Source organism: Cebus imitator, unplaced genomic scaffold (assembly GCF_001604975.1).
Source record: "Cebus imitator isolate Cc_AM_T3 unplaced genomic scaffold, Cebus_imitator-1.0 Scaffold107, whole genome shotgun sequence".
Classification (NCBI taxonomy): domain Eukaryota; kingdom Metazoa; phylum Chordata; class Mammalia; order Primates; family Cebidae; genus Cebus; species Cebus imitator.
In genome coordinates this window covers 752,371-777,429 of record NW_016107422.1, presented here as the reverse complement: position 1 = coordinate 777,429, position 25,059 = coordinate 752,371, and the positions used below count along the sequence as shown (strand labels likewise).

At 34.7% G+C, this 25,059-nt stretch overlaps 1 protein-coding gene across 5 annotated transcripts in view; it reads left to right on the top strand.

Annotated features, from left to right (window-relative positions):
- ERBIN (erbb2 interacting protein) overlaps positions 1 to 25,059 on the top strand; it is a 140,528-nt gene that overhangs the window by 66,028 nt on the left and 49,441 nt on the right. For all 5 annotated transcript variants that reach the window (XM_017537849.2, XM_017537848.2, XM_017537847.2 and 2 more), the window contains exons 5-11: positions 10,716 to 10,794; positions 12,204 to 12,293; positions 13,346 to 13,402; positions 20,402 to 20,465; positions 22,348 to 22,422; positions 23,055 to 23,199; positions 24,551 to 24,623. In XM_017537849.2, coding sequence (XP_017393338.1) covers positions 10,716 to 10,794; positions 12,204 to 12,293; positions 13,346 to 13,402; positions 20,402 to 20,465; positions 22,348 to 22,422; positions 23,055 to 23,199; positions 24,551 to 24,623 — 583 coding nt within the window. The remainder of the gene's footprint in view (positions 1 to 10,715; positions 10,795 to 12,203; positions 12,294 to 13,345; positions 13,403 to 20,401; positions 20,466 to 22,347; positions 22,423 to 23,054; positions 23,200 to 24,550; positions 24,624 to 25,059) is intronic.

Here is a 25,059-nt window from a genome sequence, read left to right as displayed (position 1 = left end):
ATATATATATATATATATATATATATAATCCACTTACAAAATTCTATTTATTTTAGTTTCAGGCCGTTGAAATATATGTTTTGTAGGATTAAGATCAAATTAACACTTCTGTTTTAAGAAATAAAACCTGTTTTTAGGATTTATGATTTACTTATATTCATCCTAGGTTAAGGTGAAGTTTTTAGTGGTTATTTGACTTTCAGTTCACAATAGCTAATAAATTTTAGCTTTAAAGGTAGTATTGTATTTTATTTTATCTTTTGCTATTGAGCTGTTTAACTTTAGGGCTATTTGTATTTTTAATAAATTTGTTATTTAATTTGTATTTAGATTGGATTTATTCATAGTGATGTCTTGCTTTTTATCTAGCTATCTTAAAAATTTTGGGCTGGGCACAGTGGCTGACACCTGTAATCCCAGCACTTTGGGAGGTCAAAGTGGAAGGATCTCTTGAGCTCAAGAGTTTGAGACCACCCTGGGCAACATAGCAAGACCTTCTTTCTGCTAAAAATCATAAACTTAGCTGGGCATGTGGCATGTGCCTGTGATTGCGACTACTTGAGGCTGTTGTGGGAGGACTGCTTGAGCCTGGGAAGTTAAGGCTGCAGTAAGCTGTGATCATGCCATGGCACTCCAGCCTGGTAAATAGAGCAAGACCCTGTCTCTCCCCCCCACCCCCCCCAAAAAAAAACAAACCCAAATAAGAAACCTACATAAAAGGTAAAAGAACACCCATGGCTTGACCAGTTTTAGCGTTTTGTTACGTTTGTCTCATTTCTCTTTTTCATGTACGTGAATTTAAATATGTTCAAGAAAAAGATATATGCGTATTATTGCTTATATAAAATGTCTTTTTGCCTGGGTGCGGTGGCTCACGCCTGTAATCCCAGCACTTTGGGAGGCCAAGGCAGGTGGATCACCTGAGGTCAGTAGTTTACAACCAGCCTGGCCAACGTGGTGAAAACCCATCTCTTCTAAAAATGCAAAAAATTAGCCGCGCGTGGTGGCAAGCGCCTGTAATTTCACCTACTTGGGAGGCTGAGACAGGAGAATTGCTTGAGTCTGGGAGGCGGAGGTGGCAGTGAGCTGAGATCACAACATTGCACTCCAGCCTGGGTGATAAGAGTGAGAATCCATCTCAAAAAAAAAAAGCAACTTTTTGCTAAGTTGTAGGCATCATGTCTTTATTCCTAAATGTAGGAATATGTATACCTTAAGAACAGGGAAATCGCAATAACCACAACATCATTATCACTCTCGAGAAATTTAATATCACTTTTTTCCTGTTGCCTAATAATGCCCTTTGAACTCTGTCGGCCCCTTCTCCACATCCTGTCTTACAAGTTAAAGATGATGTAAAGCATTTAGTTGTGTCACTGGTCCCTTTAAATCAGGAACAGTTTGCTTATGTTTTTCATGACAGTTTCCATTTTTGAGGAGTTTAGATCAGTTGCCTTTTGATTTGTGTGACTTTTCCCTTCATGATTTTATTCAGGCTAAATGTCTGCCATTTCAAGCTTTTCCTTGAGGGCAGTGAGAAATTTGTGTTTCCATCCCTAGTACTTAGTATAGTGCCTGGTGGTGCCTGATAAATTCCAAGGTAAATGAACTTGATTACCATCCTGTCTCTACCTATGTTGACAGATAAATTAATCCAGAGTATTACAGAATTGTAGAATTATCATTTTAGAAGTCATCATATCTACCTTTTCATCCTAAAGGAGTATCTCTACATATGTTAACAGATAAATCAATCCAAAGTATTATAGAATTCTGGAATTATTTTCACTTTAGAAGTCACCACATCTCCCTTTTCATCCTAAAGGAGTATCTTTCTGGTCTTTTTAAATGGGGGTTTTTAAGTCTAATATTCAAGTTTATCATAATATGCTAGGTACCGTTTTCAGATTCGTTGGCTGTTGTGCTCTGTTTAAAAGGAGTCAGGAAACTTGCGACATACTTCGTTATTCATCATATCATCAAGCTGTATTTCTTTAAAAGCATTTGCTTTTAGGATTTTTGCTTTAAGGCTGTCATAGTTTCTGATTTTTAGGTAGTTCTTTCAGTGTTTTTCAATTGGTAAGGTAGCATGGTTTAGGAATAAAAAGAAATGACCTCTATTCTTTGTTTATTGGTCTGGTTCTTACATTGGGGACTTAATCTAAATTTGTTAGTTCATCTGTGTGACTGTTAAACACATGAAATGGATCAGTCTAGGAAGTACATAATTTTAAGAGCTTTAATATTTGTGTTAAGAAATTCAGGTTTTTTTTTACAGCCTGTGATAAAACTGGAGTGTTAATTTGTTCTGAGTCTTATTTTGCTCTTTTCTTTCTTTTCCAAATTTTTAGTTTACTGTACATCTTTATTTTACTTAAAGTTTGGGGGGATACATGTGCTGAACATGCGGGTTTATTACATAGGTATGCATAGGCCATGGTGGTTTGCTGCACATATCAACCCATCATCTAGGTTTGAAGTTTCACATGCATTAGGTATTTGTCCTAATGCTTTCTCCCTCCTTTCCCCTCACTCCCTGTCAGGCCCTAGTGTGTGATGTTTCCCTCCCTGTGTCCATGTGTTATCATTGTTTAACTCCCACTTAGAAGTGAGAACATGCGGTATTTGGTTTTCTGTTCATGTGTTAGTTTGCTGAGGATGATAGTTTCTAGCTTCATCCATGTTCCTGCAAAGGACATGAACTCATTCTTTTTTATGGCTGCATAGTATTCCATGGTGTATATGTGCCACATTTTCTTGATCCAGTCTATCATTTATGGGCATTTGGGTTGGTTCCAAGTTTTTGCTATTGTAAATAGTGCTGCAGTAAACATACGTGTGCATGTATGCTTTTTAAAGTTACAAAAAGTTCTCCAAGCTGCTATCCCAAGACATTGCAAATGGCACCCAGTATTAGAGAAATGATCTGTTGTTGTATTCAAATGGCTTTTCTTGTAGGGAAGACTGAGATGATGATTAAGACATTCTGTCAAGGTGGTTGATGGGGAAAGCTGGTGGGGAGGGGAGATAAAAGAAAAACTGTGTAAGCTATTAATTCTCTTATATGAACATACTGAATAAAACGCCAAAGATTACAAGGCAAACAAACCAGAAAATGTAGCTCAGATCTTTCTGTCTAATATGGGAATACTAAGGAGGTTAACCAAGGTCTTTCTTTTTAGTTGAGTCAAAAAGCCCAGGAAGAGTGAATTGAAAGTTTGTGGTCAAAGCACAAAGCAGTTCTTTGAACCTGAGAAAATCTGATGATTGGGGAGAAACTAGTGGAAAAGGCTTTTCACATTAAGCTAAAAGAAGTTAAATTGAGGCCAAGTGCAATGGCTCATGCCTGTAATCCTAGCACTTTGGGAGGCTCAGGCGGGTGGATCACTAGGTAAGGAGTTCAAGACCAGACTGGCTAACATGGTGAAACCCTATCTCTACTAAAAAATACAAAAATTAGCTGGGTGTGGTAGCTCGTGCTCGTAATCCCAGCTACTTAGGAGGCTGAGGTAGGAGAATTGCTTGAACTGGGACCCGGGAGGTGGAGGTTGCAGTGAGTTGAGATTGTGCCACTGCACTCCAGCCTGGGCTACAGAGCGAGACTCCATCTCAAAAAAAAAAAAGACGAAGTTAAGTTGATTGAGAAGATATTACAGATTGATGGAGAAGTTATGGTTTTTTGCTCTTGTATTTTAAATTTCTAAAATTACCATTTTGCTTTGCAGTTAATGATGTTTGAGCTTAGCTCTTTTAATAAATCACTTCATTTAAGATAATGAAAGAAGAAAAACCAGGTTTTACACTGTCCTAAAACTTAATGTTTAGACTGATGATTTCTGGCCGCTGCCAAGTGTTTATATAAATGTAGACTGTTAACTAGAGTGTGCACTCACTTGTGCCCTATGATAGCATAGGCCTTATTACTCATTGTGTTATATCTGGTCTGAATCATAACACCTAGTATCCTCTGAAAGCTATCGTCATTTGAGTTTGCCATTTGCAGTTAGTTTTGACCAGAACTCAGTGTTTTATTCTGTAGTATGGTAATCATTGCCTTTGGAGTGCAGGAGCAGTAAGGGACTCCTGTTCACTTATTTCAACAACTGGGTCAGTGGGATGTTGACACCTGCCTGGCAAAGACCACCGGTTTAACAATTTGGATTTACTACTTTATAGTGAGCAAAAACTCAATATTATTGGGATTCTTGAGGGTCACAGAAGGTGTAGAAAAGAAAAAAGACATACAGGATTTGGGCTTTTCTTGGTGATACTGGGAAAGTTTCAGATAATAAGGGTTGCCCTGGATGGGATACTGTCAAGAAGTGGAGTAATTCTATGATGAGGTATCTTAATGTTATCTATAGGGAAGTTGCTTGGAGTACAACTAAAGCTGTAATCAGTAAACAATACATCAGTCACTTATTATCTAGGAAAAGGGGCTGTTGAGTATTTTTTGGCTTGGACAATAAGCATGTTTTGTCTTTTTTCAGACATGATTATAAATTTGTTTTTGTCTTGATACGTCATCATTACAGAATGGCGTAGTGTGATATTGATGTTCTGTGAAATAGTTTTGTTCAATAGGAGAATCTGAATACCAGGGCTTGTTTGTAGTAAGACCAAGGACCAGCTGATACTATCAGCCCAGGCCAGCTCCTAGGTGTCAGGAGGAGTTTTCTCTTTCTCAGAAGTTAAGAGAGAGAGTTCTTCTGTAACTAAATGAGAGTGATTTGAAGAAGACAGCTGTGTTTTATGATATCTAATCTAGTGCTTCATTTTACGTTTGAATGGCAGTCTTTTTCTTTCTTTCTTTTTTTTTTTTTTTAAGAGGCAGCATCTCACTCTTTTGCTCAGACTGGAATATAGTAGCATGATCATAGCTCACTGCATCCCAAACTCCTGGGCCCAAGGGATCCTTCCACTTCAGCCTCCTGAGTAGCTGGGACTACAGCTGTGCACCACCATGCTTGGCTAATTATTTTTTAATTATTATTATTTTTTTTAAGAGATAGGGTTTTGCCATGTTGCCCAGGCTGATCTTGAACTCCTTGGCCTCAAGCAATACTCCTAATACTTCTGCATTCACCTCCCAAACTGGTGGGACTATAGGCATGAGCCACCATGCCTGACCAGCAGAATTTTCTTACTAAAAAAGTATATGTCAAAGAAGCAGCATTATTTATTGAAGTTGTGATAATGAGAAAAGAACAGATAGTTGACACTGTTAGAGAATTAAGAAGTAAATTGTGATGAAATTCAGTCCTGTGTGTGTGTATGTGTGTGTGTGAGAGAGATAGTTAAGACAGAATCTTGCTTCGTCACCCAGGCTGGAGTACAGTGGTGTGATCTCAGCACACTGCAGTCTCCACCACTCGGTTCAAGTGATTCTCGTGCCTTAGCCTCCCACCTGTAACTGAGACTACAGGTGCAGGCCACCACACCTGGCTAATTTTTTTGTTTGCTTTTTTAGTATACATGGGTTTTTGCCATGTTGGCCAGGCTGTTCTCAAACTCATGACCTCATATGATCTGCCTGCCTCAGCCTCCCAAAGTGCTGGTGTTACACATGAGAGCCACCACACCCTGCTGGTGTACTTTATATATAAGGATAAAATGAGCCATCTTTGGAGAGTAGGTAACACAATTGTTGAGGGTAGGCCTTGAGCAAGAACTTCAAAAAGCCATGTGGATAACTAAGGTAAGGATGTACCAGAAGCTATTTTGTAAGGTGCAGGTGTCTATAGCATGTGTGAGGACTGTTGTTCCCAGGGTAACTAAAACATTTAGGGTAAGCAAGATGGGAGTGCAATAGGAATAGAAGCCAGGGAGGTAGGAATTTGGAGAAGCAGCTAATGAAGGGCCTTGGAGGCACTTTAACATTTACTGCCAGTAAAATAGAGTTACTTGGAAAGTTTTGAATATGATGTGACTTGTGTTTAAGTTCAGAGCATGTGACTTGTGTTTAAGTTTAGCTATATATATAGACAGGATCTGTGGGCATATGGGTGAAAAACAACCATTTCAAATGCTGTTTCAGTCATCTGAGGTGATAGTGATGGAAATAATGAGATGAGGACATTCCCTGGATATGATTGAAGGTGGAATTGACAGCAGTTCATGATAGATTGGATGTGGGATGTGAGAGAAGAGTCAAGGATGTCCTCAGTGATTTTGGTCTTGCCCTTGGAAAGACAGAGTTGCCATCAGCTGAGATGTGGAAATCTGTGAGAGTTATAAGTTTTAATGAAACAAATCAGGAGCTCAGTTTTTTTGAGATCTAGTTGTTCATAGGGGTCTGGAGTTTAGTCAAGAGAAAAGCTGCGCTAGAGATACATATTTGGGAATTGTCACTATATGGATGTTTAAAGCTTGAGATTAGATGCATTTGCCAAGGACATGAAAATGAATCAAAAGAAGGCTAAAGAATGAGCCCTTGTTGGACCCCAACATTGAACAGATCTGGAATAAGAGGAGAAAGTACAAAAGCTACCGAGAAAGAACACTGCTAATGTACGTGGGAGAAGCTAGTCAAGTAGAAATGTTTGTTTTCCTAACTACCTTTTAGCCTTAGTATTTGAGTTACCTAGCAGTTTCTAATACTAACACATTTGCTGAATAACTTTGAAGACAGGTAATTTCAGGTTGGGATAGGTCGAGTTTGAGGCACCTGAACAAAATGTAATGGGCTTTTGAAAATTCTCAGCAGCAGCTAAAGAAGAAGGTGGGAACTGGAGTTTAACAAACTTAGAACCTAGAAATGTATATGGTAGGAATTAAAGTCAGACTAAATGCATTGCTAGCAATTTTCAAAAGTAGAAAACCAGTGTTTGAAAACTATTTGCTTAGGGCAAAATACTACTGTGTATCTGAAAACCAATAATTATTTAGAATTTATAATTTCACAGGCATTTGTGGAGTACTTTTTATTAACAACATGCTATGGAATAAAGTACTTTAAAATATAAAAATATGAAGTATTCATTTGTATTTGTGGGAGATGATGCAAGCATTAATTTCCATTAAATAATATTAAGCTAATAAATATATTTTTATGTGAATTAAATATAATATTTATATATATATATTTATATTATAATTATATATTATATTTAATTATAATATAAATTATATTATATAATTTATATTAAAGATATATAAAATATATCTTGAAATTATTTTCCATATGGTATTTTAGATCAGTAGAACATATTATATGGTCTTAGGTCTTTTTCTGTTTCGATAGACTTTATCATATACTAAAAATGCTATAACTCCTAGAAATAATATCTTTATTTGGCTATTTCAAAAATACTTTATAGATTTTAATAAAAACCAATAAAGATGAGATATTTAGCAAAATTTTAAAATGAATTGGGATGCCAGTGAGAACAGTATAGAATGTTTTCCTGCCCCACCCAAACGTGGAATGTTTCACTTTTTAAAAAGTATACTGTATATTAAGAATTATATACCACAACCAGATCCATTCCATGTATTCAAGGTTGAATCATTATTTGAAAATCAGTGTAATCCACCACATCAGTAAACATATAATTAACCCAGCAATTCCAGTCTTAGGTATTTACCCAAGAGAAATGCAAACATTTTCACAGAATGACTTTAAAAAAATCACAAAAATGTTCAGTGCGACTTTTTCATAGTAATTCAAAACTCGCTCTGCTTACTCTGTAACTCTACAACTCTACCTTGGCCCTGGAGCACCACACATACCCTAGAATTCTAGCCCCACTGCTACCAGTTACCACTACATGCTCTCCGTAGGCTCTGCAGCAGCAGACACTGTCCTTTCATTTAAAAAATATTTATTCAGTTCAGCAAAGGGGTGCTCTTGTAATATATTAGGAGTACCATTTCAATGCATTCTCAATGGACTGATCACTTAAAGACAATTTTTCGTTGAAGAACTAATAAAGACTTCACTCCTAAGGAAAATGTTCAATAACTTAAAGTATTTTGTATGTAAATGAATGAGAGAAAAGAAGATGGTAGGTAAGTGAAATTCAGCAAACATTTGTTGTACAGAGATACAATGTACTAAATAGTTACATGTACTTAAAGTGGAGAATTGAGTCAATCTAAATAAAACCTACTAGTAATAATACAAAGAATACACAAGTACTACAAAATAATTCATTGTATAAATGCCCTAAAATGTATAATTGAAGTTTTTGGAGAGTTAGATTTCATTGAGTTTAGAAATCAGGACAGGTTCTCAGATGATTCTTCTGGTTTTACTGGGAGGAAGAGCATTCTAGGTAAAAAGAATGTCTTGTAGATCAGTGTTAATTTGGGGGCTTGGAATAGGATTGGCAAGTTTGTTTTACCAGTAAGAAAATTCCCATCTCCCATCTACAAAAGAAACATCTCCCATATTCCTTTTTGTCATCTTTCTATTAAAAATGAGTTTTTTCCCACTTAAAAGGGGAAGAATGAATGATGCAAAGCTACTAAATTTTGAAAGAGATTAAATGAAAAATAAATTACCAAAATCAATGTAAGAAGTAGAAAACTGAAAAGGCCAGGGAATGCAACATTAAATTGAAGTAGTAGTAAAAAAAAAAAGTTCCAGTTAAAAAATTCTATGTTTAGCATTTCGAACAACCACCAAACTATTTTGCATAGTGCGTATATCAGTTTGCATTCTTAACAGCAATGTGTGTAGTTCCCAGTTTCTCAACATCCTCACAAACACTTGTTACTTTCACATATTCCATTTATTTGTTAGGTCTCATGGATCCTTAGTCTTCTTTAGTTACTTCCTCAGTCTTCCTTTGTCTTTTTTTTTTTTTTTTTTTTTTTTTTTTTTTTTTTTTTTTTTTTTTTTTTTTTTTTTTTTTTTTTTTTTTTTTTTTTTTTTTTTGACCTTGATAGTTTTGAAAATTATTGCCCATTTATTTAATAGAATTTTTACTTTATTTGGATTCATTTGATGCTTGCTTATGATTAAATTCAGGCTGTATGTTTTTGGCAAATATATGTCCAAAGCGATATGTTATTGTTTCTCAGTACATCTCAGATTAGTTGCCAAATGATGATGATGTTAACTGATAATGCCAACTTTGAAGCAATTTTTAAGGTTAAAGTGGTGCTTGTCAGATTTACTATAAAGTGAATTTTTCCTTTTTAATCGCTAAGTATTTTGTGGAAAGAGTGTTTTTGAGTCTCTATTAATACTTTGTTGATCATCATACTTTTACCCACTAGTTTCAGCATCCATTGATGAGTTTTGACTGAAACAGTTACTACTGTGTCATTTCCTGTTTGGTGGTTTTGCATCACTCATTTTTCATCACCTGACATTCTATATATGATACTGTGGTAGACTTAGTGATGAAATTGAAAGGGTCTGAAATGGTTCTTTAATGACAATTCTGTTAATCATATCATGTTAATGGAGCAATAGGCTTTACAAACACGGGCTATGTAAAATTCATTTTTGGAATTTTTAAATGTTATTATGCATTCCTTTAGTCTAGATTAGAACAGTGCTTCTTAAAGTTGATCTGTGGACCAGTGGTAGTCCAAAAATTATTTGTTACTTTATTTTGGCTGTGATAATTTCAGGGAATGAGTAAATGTTCAGAATCTTTCACTGTAGTTGGACATTATTCTAGTCGTACAGTATTTTGTAAATGTATTGGTCCACAACAGATTGGAAAATTTAAAAACCGTAATCCTTTACCTCATTTGTCTTGAAAAGCACTGATCTAGGATACTCAAAAGCTGAAATGCCTAATAGAGCTGTTGAATATCATCCATCATTGTATTCAGAAATCACTGCGTTTTAAAGCAGTTATCATATTTTGAGCATGATACTGGCTTATGTGAAGGGAAAAGGTTGAGAAAGGGGAATATAAATATAGTTAGGAAAAATAGGATAGGTGCAGGAAAGAGAAAATAATTCATTATCTTCTGGATAGACAATGCTGCCTTCAGGCATATCAACTGGCATATCTGATGTAGATTGTCTTCCTCTTCTGTGTGCAGCTTTATTTTCAGCTTTGCTTATGAATATTAGGAACCAGCTTAATCAAGAACCCAGCATTTAATAAAAACAATCCTTGACCTGCGTGGTGGCTTTTACTAATCTCAGCATTTTGGGAGGGAGAGGTGGGTAGATCACCTGAGGTCAGGGGTTTGAGACCAGTCTGACCAACATGGTGAAACCTCATCTCTACTAAAATACAAAAATTAGCTGGGCGTGATGGTGGGTGCCTGTAATTTCAGCTACTCAGGAGCCTGAGGCTGGAGAATCACTTGAACCCAAGTGGCAGAGGTTGCAGAGTCTAGTTTGCGCCACTGCACTCCAGCCTGGGTGACAGAGCAAGACTCCCTCAAAGAAAAAAAGTCCTTTTTTAAAGTGAGAGAAACAGAAAGAACGTTAAATGTTCTACAGTTTATGTCCTTAACATCACATGGGGAAGGCACTAATTTTCAGAAGAGGTAATAGAAGGAAAGAAAGGTAAAAACCAACCAAAGTAATCAGCAGTTATAAAGAGGCAAATGAAAAAAAGAGGAAAGAAAAAGAAATCGTTGCGGAGGTCATTGTTTAGTTCACAGTGGTGGTGTCAGTTCATCTAGTTCCTTATTAATTGGTAAATTACTTTAGAATCTGGAAAGTATATATTATTGTTACTGTTATTATTTAGGCCTTTGTAATAGATCTTTTAATTTGATCATTGTTTGTTTTCTAGGAATACAGGAGTTTCCAGAAAATATAAAAAATTGTAAAGTTTTGACAGTTGTGGAGGCCAGTGTAAACCCTATTTCTAAGTAAGTTCTGAGGTGAATTATAAATTACTTTTGTGAATAAAACAATTATGAAACAGTAGTAGATATTATTTTACCTATTTTAACAAAAATTTTATCTCAATCTTAAATCTGTACAAAATACCAATTTTAGAGTTAAAAAGGAATCTTTTAAATAATCTTTCTAACCCCATATACTACTAACATAAAATTGTGATCCAAAAGAGATACTGAGAGTGTTTTACTCCAAGTTTCACAGATAGTTAAATGTCAGAAGTGAGACTAGAATCCTCATTTCTTATTGTTTTTTACCTGCTAGAAGAGTGTCTTTGCCTTCAAATCAGGTGTGTGGTGCCTTCAAACTTTTGAAAACAATAAAGGAAACCAAAAGTTTCTTCACAGTTTTAATAGAAGACAGAACAACAAGAAACAAAAACAACAAAACAATAACAAAAAAAGAAAAACTATGCTATTTGTTGCAATGTATCAGATTGTGAATGTCCTTTTGTGATGGTGATGACTGCAAACAAAGTTTTCCTGGCATCAAGACTGTTAAATTTTGCGAAAATGGAATGGTGAAGCAAAAGATGGGTAGAAAGAAGCATACCAATCCAAAACAAACATGTAAAGATTATGTATAGTCTCACATGAAAATACTGCTCTAGCATCAAATTCTAGATCTGTACTCATTTCATAATCAACAAAAAATAGAAGTAAAGCTAATACATGTAGGTTCTTACATGGCCCTAACATGTCATTCAGCTTTAAATGTTACTTGTTTTCATTTGCTTGTTATGAAATTGTATAATCTTTAAATTTAGGAGCCAAATGGTGAAATTGAAAATAATCTCAACCAGTGGTTCTCAACTGGGGGTTGTTGTGCCCCAGGAGACTTATGGCAGTTCCTGGAGACATTTTTTGGTTTTCATTATGGGGTATATGTGTGCATGCATGCACACTATTGGCATCTAATTTGTAGAGGTCAGTGTTATAGCTAAACATTCTACAGTGCACAAGATAGCTCATGTACAACAAAGAATTATTCAGCCCAGAATTTCTGTGCCAAGGTTTAGAATTTAGTCCTTTTAAGTGAGAGTAGATAAGGTAGATTTCAGATGATTTCAAGAGTGCCTGCTGATTTCAGAGCTATATCCTAAATATATTTTTATGTATTGTGGCTCATTCATAGTTGACTGTTTTGTTCAGATTTTACATTATTAAAACAAATATTACCTCATTTTCTGTTTACAAAGTGATGAAGATACATTGAAACAAGTAAGTTATTATAGAAGGCAAATCTTTGAAGGGGCTCTCATAAAAGTAAAGAAGTGATTATTATCTGTTGGAAAAATATCTTATGGGAGTCTTAGATTTTAATAAGAGACTGAATTTCTTATATGAAATTAATTTAAATTTTGATATGTTTTATATAGGCTCCCTGATGGATTTTCTCAGCTGTTAAACCTAACCCAGTTGTACCTGAATGATGCTTTCCTTGAGTTCTTGCCAGCTAATTTTGGCAGGTAAATTATGGTTTCTTCTAAAACCTTTTATTATTAGCTCTTATAAAGTTTACAAAACTATAAGCTGCGTTGGTAGTACTAATTACAGTTTCATAGGCTCTTTTTAAATTATTCCCAAGGATTGTGACTTTTATAGTTTCTTTGGTGACTTTGAATTAATTTTTCCAAGTAAACAATAATCAGTGAGAGTTTAAAAGAAAAAAAAAATGTTTTTTAAGATGGCCAAAACAGGAAGTTTCAATGAGATTAATTTCTGTATGCTTGAGATACTGAATGTTACATTCTTAGCATTACATTCTAAAATGATTTAATAATTGGGTGATCTGTCTTCCCCTATAGAATCAAAATTCTTGAGAAAAGGGAATCTGTTTCTGGGGGCAACCTCATTGTCTCTCTGCCACCCTCAAGTCTGAGTAATTTTTTTAAACAGATGAATGTATAATAGATATGAAGTTATTACTGAATTTAAATTAACTACTAGAGAAAATGGTAGCCAACTAAATGTTAATTTTTTTAGCCATCTTTTATCTAAAAATCATTGACGTACTTGTCAGGTTCCTCTTCAGTATCTGGCATTTACATCACTTAATCTGTTCATTTTCCCTCCAGTTTTAGTAGAATGTGCATCAATGAAGTGCCAGAGCATTTCTCCTCCTTTTGTTTCTTTATTTCTTCTCAGAGCTGCACTTTAGAGTTACATTATTGCTCTTGAATCTACCAAGAGTTAACAGTTTTTGTGGGAATCCACCAAGAGTTAACAATTTTTTGTAAAAGGTATGAAATGCTGGAGGATTGATAGTTTTGAATAATCACTTTATCACTTTGAAAATGTGTGGAAGTGCTCACCCTTTTCCTCTGACCGTATTTCTGATGAGCAGAAATAGTCTTTTCTTCCTTTATATTTTATGTTGTATTCTGCAATTTTTAATATATTGCTTTGCATATAGTAATTATACAATTACATTGCTTCCTTTAAAACATTAGAATATGACATTAATTTATTAAATTCATTGTCTTTGTCTTAGATACATGATTTGTTCTTTGTATTGCAGATTAACTAAACTCCAAATATTAGAACTTAGAGAAAACCAGTTAAAAATGTTGCCTAAGTAAGTAAAGGTGCTATTCTTTTAAAAACTTAATTTATAATTTTTAATGCTTAAGTCTTTAAAAATGTAAATTTTTATTACCTAAAATGTGGTGCAAGTTATTTGTAAATCTTGTGTGGTCACCATAGTTTAATTAGTGGTGTTAAAATATTAAAATGTATGCATCTGTTGTTGGTGCTTAATGTGGTACTGTATTGGTAACGATTTATAGCTGTCTGAAATGCAGTCTTATGTGTGACATAAAAGTCAAAATAATTAAGTATGTAAAGCCCACCTCAGTCCTGAATAGAAATCCCAGGTTCATCTTCTAGAGTTCATACACATATTGCCCATTAAAAAGATCCATTGGGTCTTCATGTGAAGCCTGATAATGATAGAACTTGATTGTCTGGACTTCTAGTGTATTATACATTAGAAATGGGATGATTGGTTCCCTAATGGTAAGCTAACATCAACAAGAGATGGCAGTCCAAGAGCAAATAAAAAGATACAGCTATAAAAGAAACAGCTCTATAAACTCAAAATGCACTGTAGTCTGTGGCTATTTATGGAACAAATGTCTTAAAACACTATGACTACATTGCTATAGTATTACAGTTTAAGGGTTGGCAAATTACAGTCTGTGATAAAATCTGGCTTACTGTCAATTTTTTTTTTTTTTTTTTTTTTTTTGAGACGGAGTTTCGCTTTTGTTACCCAGGCTGGAGTGCAATGGCGCGATCTCGGCTCACTGCAACCTCCGCCTCCTGGGTTCAGGCAATTCTCCTGCCTNACTGCAACCTCCGCCTCCTGGGTTCAGGCAATTCTCCTGCCTCAGCCTCCTGAGTAGCTGGGACTACAAGCACGCGCCACCATGCCCAGCTAATTTTTTGTGGTTTTAGTAGACACGGGGTTTCACCATGTTGACCAGGATGGTCTCGATCTCTTGACCTCGTGATCCACCCGCCTCGGCCTCCCAAAGTGCTGGGATTACAGGTGTGAGCCACTGTGCTCAGCCTCACTGTCAATTTTTATAAATGAATATTTGATTGGAACACAGCTGCATGCATTCATGTACATATTGTCTGTGGCTGCTTTTGCTCTACAGTGATAAAGTAGTTGTCACTACTATATGCACCTGTTGTTGGTGTTAGAGTGGTTGTCACTCCTCTATCACTGTAGGCCCTAAAATTTTTTACGTCTACAGGACCTAAAATATTTACTGTCTGGCCCTTTACAGGAAAAATTTGCGTCAACTCACATTGAAATTACATCATCAAGATTTGTTACCACCCAGCCTGGGCAACAAAGCGAGACCCCCATCTCTATAGAAAATTAAAAAATTATTCAGGTGCAGTGGCATCTACTATTGCCTATCTTTAGTCCCAGCTACTTGGGAGGCAGAGGAGGGAGGATCGCTTGAGCCCAGGAATTTGCACTTGTAGTGTGCAATGATTGTGCCATTGCATTCCAGCATAAGAACAGAGTGAGACCCTGTCTCAAAACAAAAAAACAAACAAACTTCTCATCTCTTCAGAAGGAAAACATCTCCAGTTTCCCCAGGAGCTGTTCTGTTTACTCGGCTTCTGTGACATATTGATGTCTGTTGCAGTATTTGCTGGATAATGTTAATATATGTCTTTTTATTGTATGTCACTCTCTTCCCTGACCAGCATATAACATGCATGTATGTGCATGTATCTTCCCCTCAATCTCCCGTAATTATCTGTGAGGACAGAGACCGTGTCTATTTTTTTATTCCAAAAGACAGTATGTTTAATTGAGTAATTGACTGCTGAATGCATAGATGAATGTTTATAGTGATGATGTGAGTATAAGTTAAAGTCAAATTATAATCCATATTAAAATTCAAAAACATATGTATATATTACAGATTTGATACTTTCAGTGATAATTCCTTAGCTAAAAACGTGACTAGTTTCTAAGAAATTTGAATAACCAAGATGTAAATTGTTTACTGTAATAGCTAAGCCTACAATTACTATGTGATATCATAGGCAATTAACTGATTTTAATAGATTTTAGAGATTCAAATTAGACTCTCAGTAAGTTTGCAAGTATTCTTTTCTCCTTTTAATATAATGGTTTTTAATTGAGGTTTTTAATATGTTTTTATTGAGGTAAAATATATGTGTAAAATTTACTGTCTACCATTTTTAGGTATACATACATTTATATTTATATTCTTTTCCCTTCATTTCTTCCTCCACTACCATTCTCAGGCTCTGGTAATCACCATTCTACTCTTTATGAGATCTACTTTTTTTTTTTTTTTGACACAGAGTCTCACGCTGTCGCCTAGGCTGGAGTACAGTGGAATGATCTCAGTTCACTGCATCCTCCGCCTCCCAAGTTCAAGCAGTTCTTGTTCCTTAGCCTCCGGAGTGACTGGGACTACAGGCATGCACCACCATGTCTGGCTAATTTTTTGTATTTTTAGTAGAGACAGGGTTTTGCTATGTTGGTCAGACTGGTCTCAAACTCCTGGCCTCAAATGACCTGCCTGCCTCAACCTCCCAAAGTGCTGGCATTACAGTCCTGAGCCACTGCACCCGACCTGGGATCTACATTTTTTAGCTCACACATATGAATGAGTACATGCAATATTTGTCTCTCTATGCTTGGCTTATTTCATTTAATGTAATGGCCTCCTGATCAACCCATGTTACTGTAGGTAGCCTCTTTTATGGCTGAATAATATTCCATTCTGTATATGTATTTTCTTTATCCATTTATCTGTTGATGGTTAAATGGATTCCATATTTCGGCTGTTGTGAATGGTGCTGCCATAGACATGGGAGTTCAGATAACCCTTCAATATCTTTTGTACATATACCCAGTAGTGGAACTGCTGGATTGTATGATAGTTTTATTTTCAGTTTTTTTTCTTTTTGAAACTTCTGTACTGTTCTCCATAGTGGCTCTACTAATTTACATTCCCACCAAATTGTTCAGAGATTCCTTTTTGTTCACATCCTTGCCAGCATCTATTATTGCCTTTCTTTTTGATATGCTATCTCATTGTAGTTTTCTCTGATTAGTGATGAACATTTTTTCATATACCTGCTTGCCATTTCTATGTCTTTTGAGAAATGTCTATTCAGATCTTCGGCGCATTTTTTTGCTATTGATTTGTTGAAGCTTCTTATATATTCTGATTATTAATCCCTTGTCAGATTGATATTTTGCAGATATTTCTCCCATTCTTTGGGTTGTTCATTTTGTTGATTGTTTCCATTGCTGGGCACTTTTTTAGCTTGCTGTAATATCCCTTTTGTCTATTTTTTTTGCTTTGGTTGCCTGTGCTTTTGAGGTCTTACATAAAAAATCTTTGCCCAAACCAGTATCCTTGTTATTGAAATTGGGAATTAACAATCTCAAATGTTTTCTTCTGGTAGTTTCATAGTTTTAGGTTTTAGTTTTATGTCTTTGATCCATTTTGATTAATTTGTATATATGGTGACAGTTAGAAATCTAGTTTCATTTTTCTGTGTATAGTTATCCAGTTTCCCAGCATCAGTTATTGAAGAAACTATCTTTTCCCCATTTTATCTTCTTGGCACCTTTTCTAGGATGAGTTGGCTGTAAATGCATGAATTTATTTCTGGACAAATGATCCATTGGTCTCTATGCCTGTGTACTGTGCTGTTTTGGTTACTGTGGCTTTGAAGTACATTTTGAAGTCTAGTAGTGTGATGCCTTCAACTTTGTTCTTTTTGCTCAGTGTCAACGTTGGTTATTTGAAATCTTTTGTGGTTCTGTATACATTTTAGGATTTTAAAAATATTCCGAATGTCATTAGTGTTTGATAGCGATGACACTGAATCTGTATGTTGTTTGGATAGTATTGTTTTAATTCATAAAATCCATGAGCATGGAGTAGCTTTCCACTTTTTGTGTCTTCTTTAAATTTCTTATATCAGTTTTAGTTTTCCTCATATAGATCTTTCACACCTTTAGATTGATTCTTAGGTATTTTATGTTTTTTTGTAACTACTATAAATGGGAATGCTTTCTCGATTTCTTTTTCAGATTGTTTGCTGTTGACCTGTATAAATCCTCCTGATTTTCATATGTTGATTTTGTATCCTGCAACTTCACTTAATTTATCAGTTCTAACAGTTTTTTTGATGGAGTCCTTAGATTTTTCTAGCTATAAGATCATGTTGCTGGGTGTGTTGGCTCATGCCTGTAATTCCAGCACTTTGGGAGACCAAGGCGGGCGGATCACAAGGTCAGGAGTTCGAGGCCAGCCTGGCCAATATGGTGAAACCCTTTCTCTACTAAAAATACAAAAAAAGTAGCTGGGCATGGTGGTGCATGCCTGTAATCCCAGCTACTTGGGAGACTGAGGCCTGAGGCAGGAGAATCGCTGGAGGCCGGGAGGTTGCAGTGAGCCAGGATCGTACCACTGCGCTCCAACCTGGGTGACAGAGCAAGAATCCATCTCAAAAAAAAAAAAAAAAAAAAAAAAGTTGTCTGTGAACAAGGCTAATTTTTGCTTCTTTAACAATTTGGATGCTCTTTATTTCTTTCTCTTTCCTAATTGCTTTTGCCTGATTATAACTTTGGAGACCTCACAAACAAGAGGATACAGTTTTAAATATTACAAAGTCATGTGCAGTTAGGTTATGTGACTATATCAAAGACTAGAGCCACAGAAAGAGCTGTTGCTTTAGATACATAGTTAAGTGAAATTTAATGCTGCCTAAAGAATACTGGAGGGCACAGTACCAAGTACATAAAAGATGTTTTACTTTGCCTTTGAGGAGAGGAGAAAGTAAAAGGAGTTAAATACAAATGAATTTTAGAAACTGATGGGAGAAAATTTGAGGGATATTGTTTATGTTTTCTCCTTGAGATAGGCAGCTAGATCTTATTCTGGGATGCAGTTTTATTTCTGAGATTTCTAAGTGTATGAGTACAGCCAAACTTGTCAGTATTGACTATAAAGAGTTGAAGTGGAGACACTTTTTTGGCATGACCGTATATTTTCTTTTTTATTACATATCTGTGTCACATTTTTCTAAAATTGTTTTAAAATTTAACTTTAGTAGGCCATCATCTGTAATTGAATTTTTCCAGTGCACTACTTTTCATTTTTGTGCCCTGTTCTAAAAGTGTTATGCCTTATTTTTCACAAGTTACCTCCATTGATATTATGTGCTCAATAGTTGCATGTAAATTTTCTGTTACCTTGTCATTATGACAATATTGAAGCAAGAAATGTAACAATATGTTTTGTTATTTCAGTCTTCCCTTCCTCCTCACACTCCTATTTACTTTTTGCAAATCTCTACCTGGTATAGTTATTTGAATGTAAGAAATTACTAACATAGCATGTGATTTAATACATCTGGAGAAAGATCCTGGAAACACTTTTTGCTTATTATGAAGGAAGCTAGATCTTAACAGGTTTTCTGGGCAAAGATGTGAGTAAGGAAGTAGAATTATAGTACGTAAGAATAGGCACTTAGTAAGTCTCAGTGAAAGCAGTTTTATAAAAATTGGCGTTATAAGATGAATTGAAGGGATGATGACAGAATGGCATATTTAAAATGTAAAGGGAAAATTGTCTTCTAATGTAGACTAATAACAGTGTCATTACAATGATGGTGTTTGTTATATTTTTTAACTAAAAAACTGGAGAAATGTTGCAACTTTTATTTTACTTATTACTAATTTTTGTTAAAATTCCAAAGAAGATAGAAATAGTCTGTGTTGTTTGTGCCATAAATCAAAAGTGCCTGTGGATTTTAAATGACATTCATTTTCAATGTGTTAACATATTAATGTAATATACTGATATTGTGATTATAACTATATTTTGCTCTCATTTTGTCATATCCTACAAAATCCGTAATACAGAATTTCTTATCTGGGTAACTGGTATCATCTCAGTGTATTAAATAATAGGGGTTATACAAAAATAGCAACTTAAGAGCATAAATGTTTGCTTGAATTAGTTTCAAAAGTACCTTTGTTAAAGGAGAGATTAAAAGATAAAAGTGCAACATAGTTTATTTCATTACAAAACTGATTTGTGTATCTTTCAAGTTTCTGTAGTTTCCCAGAAGTGTTGATGTTAAGTTGGAAGTTAAGAATGGTATATTATTGCTTTTATTTAAAATAAGTGTCAACTACTAATTTTGATTTATATAAAACTTTATTTTGAATTGTACTGGCTTTAATTTGAACATGTGAGGTGTAATATACCATGTACCGTTCTTAGCATTTTGAAAATTTTCAGAGTTACAGTTATCTTAAAGTCTTAAAAATATATGAGCAGTTTAGAAAAAGGATTTTTATAATTATGGTAGTTATTACTATGCATCTGCCAAAATGTATTAGCTGACTTGTACTGTATGAAAGTTTATTATGTGAAGAAGTGGAAACTCTATTCATATTCTGGCCTGTGGGTTTAAATTTATTCCAGTTGCTTCTTAAAAATATAAATGGAAAGAGCGATGAAAAGACAAAATAAGATAATAGTGGATAATTCATTTTATCTAGAAATCTTTTTAAATTTTTTAGAAAATATATTTTTATGTCTGGGCATGGTGGCTCACGCCTGTAATCCCAGCACTTTGGGAGGCCGAGGCAGGTGGATCACCTGAAGTCAGGAGTTCGAAACCAGCCTGACCAACAGGGAAAAACCCGGTCTCTATTAAAAATACAAAAAAATTAGCCGAGTTTGGTGACACATTCCCATAATCCCAGCTACTTGGGAGGCTGAGGCAGGAGAATCGCTTGAACCTAGGGGGTGGAGGTTGCAGTGAGCTGAGATTGCAATCCAGTCTGGGCAACAAGAGCGAAACCCTGTCTCCAAAAATATATAATTTCATATATTATATATGTGAAATATATACATTATTTTGTCAACATGTGAAAGTCCATAAATAACTGCATAGTCCATAAGAATGTTTTAAACTGTGTTTTGAAAGCTTCCATGTAATTGATATTTTTGTAGTTAATTTTTTATTACTCCATTATGAATAGAACCATGAATAGACTGACCCAGCTGGAAAGACTGGATTTGGGGAGTAATGAATTCACGGAAGTGGTAAGTTCTCATCAGTGTCACTTTCCCTAAATTCCTATATTTGATCAAGAACAAAATGTGAAAATTAATGTATTTCTCTTAAAAATTAGATAAAGGTTTACTTCTTTTTTCTTTAGTTACAAGATATGAAAGTTCTTAGCCAGAACTTTCCAGACAGATAGAAAAATTAACCAGACAGATAAAATTCTGATCAAAAGTGAGGATAAAATGTAAAATCAGTGAGAGGTCCATGGAGGAGATACCTAAACAGTTTTTAGCATAGGAAGCAGAAAATTTGAGTGATTATAAAGTGAGAAACATCAGTCTGGAGTGCAGCAGGTAAAAGTAGCTCTGAATCAGAGATAGCTCCATGGGGTATTGCTTGTGAATTTATTCAGTAATAAGATACTTCTCTATAATGTTACTTAATAGCTAAGGGGAAAATCATTAAGTGAAACAACTGTTATTTTTGAAGTGGTAATGAGAACCTTTGTATGCCAAGTGCACTATGAGGCTGAATCTAAAAGGAAAGGAGCAGTATGTAAGCAGTTTTTTGTCTTTAGTGAGTTTTCCAAGATTTTTTTTTTTTTTGAAGCTAGTTTTTTTTTTTGAAGAGGAATTAGTCAAGCTGAGTATCATTATTATTCACCTTTTAAATTAGTTTGCAAATTCGTTGTTTAAAATTGTGGTAGCTCACAAATGATGGTTTTAAGGATAGGAATTTCTCAGAACTGTTTGCTGTAGTATTGCCCTATGGATATTGTGTTAATAGTATAAATTTCAGCTGAGACTTGAGGAGGAACATGGTGGTTTGGAGTAGTACCTCATTCTCTAAAATACATGCTGTGCTTCTGAAATTACTTATCTATTATGTCCTTTCTCAATATTTGTTCTATAATCTGTTTCTGTATTAACTTTAGAAAATCTCATTTGTTCATTTTAAGAATCCAAAAAGATTTCAAAATCATCATTCGTTTTTGTACTATTTTGGCCTTCCAACATTGTACACTTTTAAAAACTTACAGTAGAATTATAACAGTAATGCACAAAAGGAAATTTCTTTTAAATTACATTTGGAATTTGTATCTATATTTATATGTTAATAGTAAACCTGATTGGCATTCCTTTTATGTAGGACTGTTAACTGTGGTCATTAGATATGATGGTACTCTGTGTCATCACATGATCATTGATTCACGTGACTTTGTGAGGTGATAGAAATAACTTTGAAGAGGGCAGCCTTGAAGGGACAATGCCCAGGAGCAAATTTTGCTAGGATCTGAAGGTCTGCCACAACACTTGGATTAATTTTTATGTCCTCAACACCATCTTATAAAGAATTTTCTACCATGTAATTAGAAGTTTTTACTAGAGGTTTAAATTACAGTATATTTGTATCATGTGGTTTTGACTTTGTTTACCTTTCCCTGATTATGAACATTTGGGATGTATATTGTCTTTTATCTCCGTCTTGATGAATGTCACCAGGGAACATTTGTAATTTTTCTGTTTTCTAAAAGACTGTATCTTCTTATTGATAATGAATGAGTGTATGTTTTTATTGTCTACTTCTAAGCAGTGGGTCCTATTTTTTTTATTTCTTTACTAATTATATAAATATTTGACCCTATTGTGTAATCCAAAGCTTAAATGTTTTTTTTTTGTAACCTACTTCTGTGGACTGTCTCTTTGATTTCTCCATTAATAATTTTACTGTAGTAATTATAATGCAATGGAAAGGCTCACATCCTGGCCCTGCTTTTTTATTTTTCTTCCCCCTACTCCTTTAATTTAATGATTTGAAACTAAAGATTATTAGAAATTCCCAGGGCTTCTTTTGCCAGATAAAGATATTCATGTAAATTAATTGAATTACTGCTATTCCCTACCCCAATCCCAACAGCCTGAAGTACTTGAGCAACTAAGTGGATTAAAAGAGTTTTGGATGGATGCTAATAGACTGACTTTTATTCCAGGGGTATGTATATGAGATTTTAAATGGCATCACTTATTTCTGGCTCTCCTTTGCAGTTTTGTGCATTGCACCTTTTATAATTACTTTTAATAAATAAAAAGAAATTGGATTATTCTTTGTTAAACAGTAGGAAATTATATTTTTTTTACCATGAGCACATCGTTGATTATAATCTAAGAATTCTCATAATAAACATTTGTAAATCTCTTTTTAATACTGTTGAGTGTGTCCTTTCCAGTGGTATCATTTGAACTTATGTCCCAATTTGGTTTTCCCAAGAAATTGGTAAACTGGTATATTTTCCATGAACTTTCTGTTTTAACAACTGACAAATTGTTTACTTCCATAAAGAAACACAAGAATCCCCATATATGTGGTCTCCTTAGGAGACAATGGACAGCTGAATTCCCAAAGTATATGTCATTTGTCACTTCTGCTAGGCTACAGTTAGTAGGAGATCTTAGCTTTATTACTGAATACATTTCTAATGGCATTTATAAAGCTGTCTGGGAGTCTTCTTTCTTGTATTAGCATTTAATTTTGAATTAAAACTTGGTATCAGATTTATTGCCTAAACTTTTTACAAATTACTGATGTTAAAGTCATTAGATTCATTTTTTTTTTTTTACTTATAGTTTATTGGTAGTTTGAAACAGCTCACATATTTGGATGTTTCTAAAAATAATATTGAAATGGTTGAAGAAGGAATTTCAGCATGTGAAAACCTTCAAGACCTCCTGTTATCAAGCAATTCACTTCAGCAGCTGCCTGAGACTATTGGTTTGTACTGCTTTCAAATTCATGTAATTTTTATTAAAGTAAATTCAAGGCTTCCGCATAATCTCAAATTTCACTTGTTATGAGGTAGGTATACTGCATTACCACAGGAACAGATTTTATTTGAATTTTTCCCTGGTATGATCAGTTGTACAAGTTACTTCTTTGTCGACGTTACTGTTTTTTATTTACTGTAAGAAAATCTCATTTTTATTACTAATATATTTAAATTCTTTAAAATAAATTTATGTGAATTTGGTTTAACTCTTAGCTTTTATTGTTATAGCTTTTGTTTTGGTAATTTTTTTCAGTTCTATTTTTTTTTTTTTTTGTCATTTACAACATAAATCATTTAATGTAACATTTGCAACCTTAGAAAGGCAGACATATTTAATCCAAAGTCCGTTTATAAATTCCAATTTCACATGGATTAAAAACTGCAGATAAATTAAGTCACAATAATATCCTGTACATGCTCAGATAAGAAAACAGATCAGTTGAACAAATCATGAGAGATCTATAATTGAGTCTGTATTTGTGTAGTTGCTTGTTCAGTTATATGTCAGTGGAATCGAATTATTTTGTTGAAAGGACCCAAAACTTCAACCTTGACATCTTTTTGATGTTTTAATATAAAAACTAAAAATATTTTTATATATTTCTCAAATCACATGGTGGTTGTAGCTAAAACTATGTTTTTACAAGTTTGTTAAGATTCTACTCTAGTCAACACTTTTTAAACTTAGAAGATATTTTACTGTTTTGGTATTGAGTATATATGGAATAGTTTGTTATATACCTGTTATGAACTACCTTCATAGTACCGTTAGATGGAGTATTGTTCTGTCGCCCAGGCTGGAGTGCAGTGGCTCCATCTCAGCTCACTGCAACCTCCGTCCTCTGGGTACAAGCAATTCCCCTGCCTCAGCCTTCCGCGTAGCTGCAACTACAGGCACGCACCATCGCGCCCAGCCATTTCTTTAGTCTATTAATTCAACAAGTTTATATTGTCTGTCTTTTCTGTGCCATGCCGTTGTTTTTAGGAACAGAGCTACAGCAGTGAGCAATGAAAGTAGAACTTTTAAGACTAAAAGTTCCTACTATCAATAAAGCTTATATTTTAGTCAGAGTTAATAAACAAGTGTACACTATGTTAAATGGTGATGTGAATGAAGATTGAAAGTATAGGATGAGGGAATAGAATGTTGGGATTGGGAGTGGTATCTCTTTTAGATAAGTTTGTTAGGAAAGTTCTTTCTAATTTTTGTCAGATGTAATATGTCTCACATTGACTGTTGGTGGACTTGCTTATAGTTTAAGCTGAAAAATTGTATGTTGTTTCTTCTCTCAATAGGTTTGTTGAAGAATATAACAACTCTTAAAATAGATGAAAACCAGTTAATGTATCTACCAGACTCTATAGGAGGGTAAGTTTTTTGTGAATTATACACCCTCGAAGATTTTTCTTTCAGTTCACCATGTCATATATATTTTCAGATATTTGCATAAATGACCTAACCTTTTTTTTTTTTTTTGAGACGGAGTCTTGCTTTCATTGCTGGGCTTGGAGTGCAGTGGCCACGATGCCAGGTCACTTGCAACTTCTGTTTTCCGGTTTCAGGCAGTTCTCCTGCCTCAGCTTCCCATGTAGCTGGGACTACAGGCACGCACCACCGCGTGGCTAATTTTTTGTAGTTTTAGTAGAAATGGGGTTTCACCATGTTGGCCAGGATGGTCTCAATCTCTTGACCTCATGATCCACCCGGCTCGGACTCCCAAAGTGCTGGGATTACAGGCACGAGCCGCTTCGCTCGGCTGACCTAAAGATTTTGTGAACATTTAAGTAATTAGTATACAGGTTGG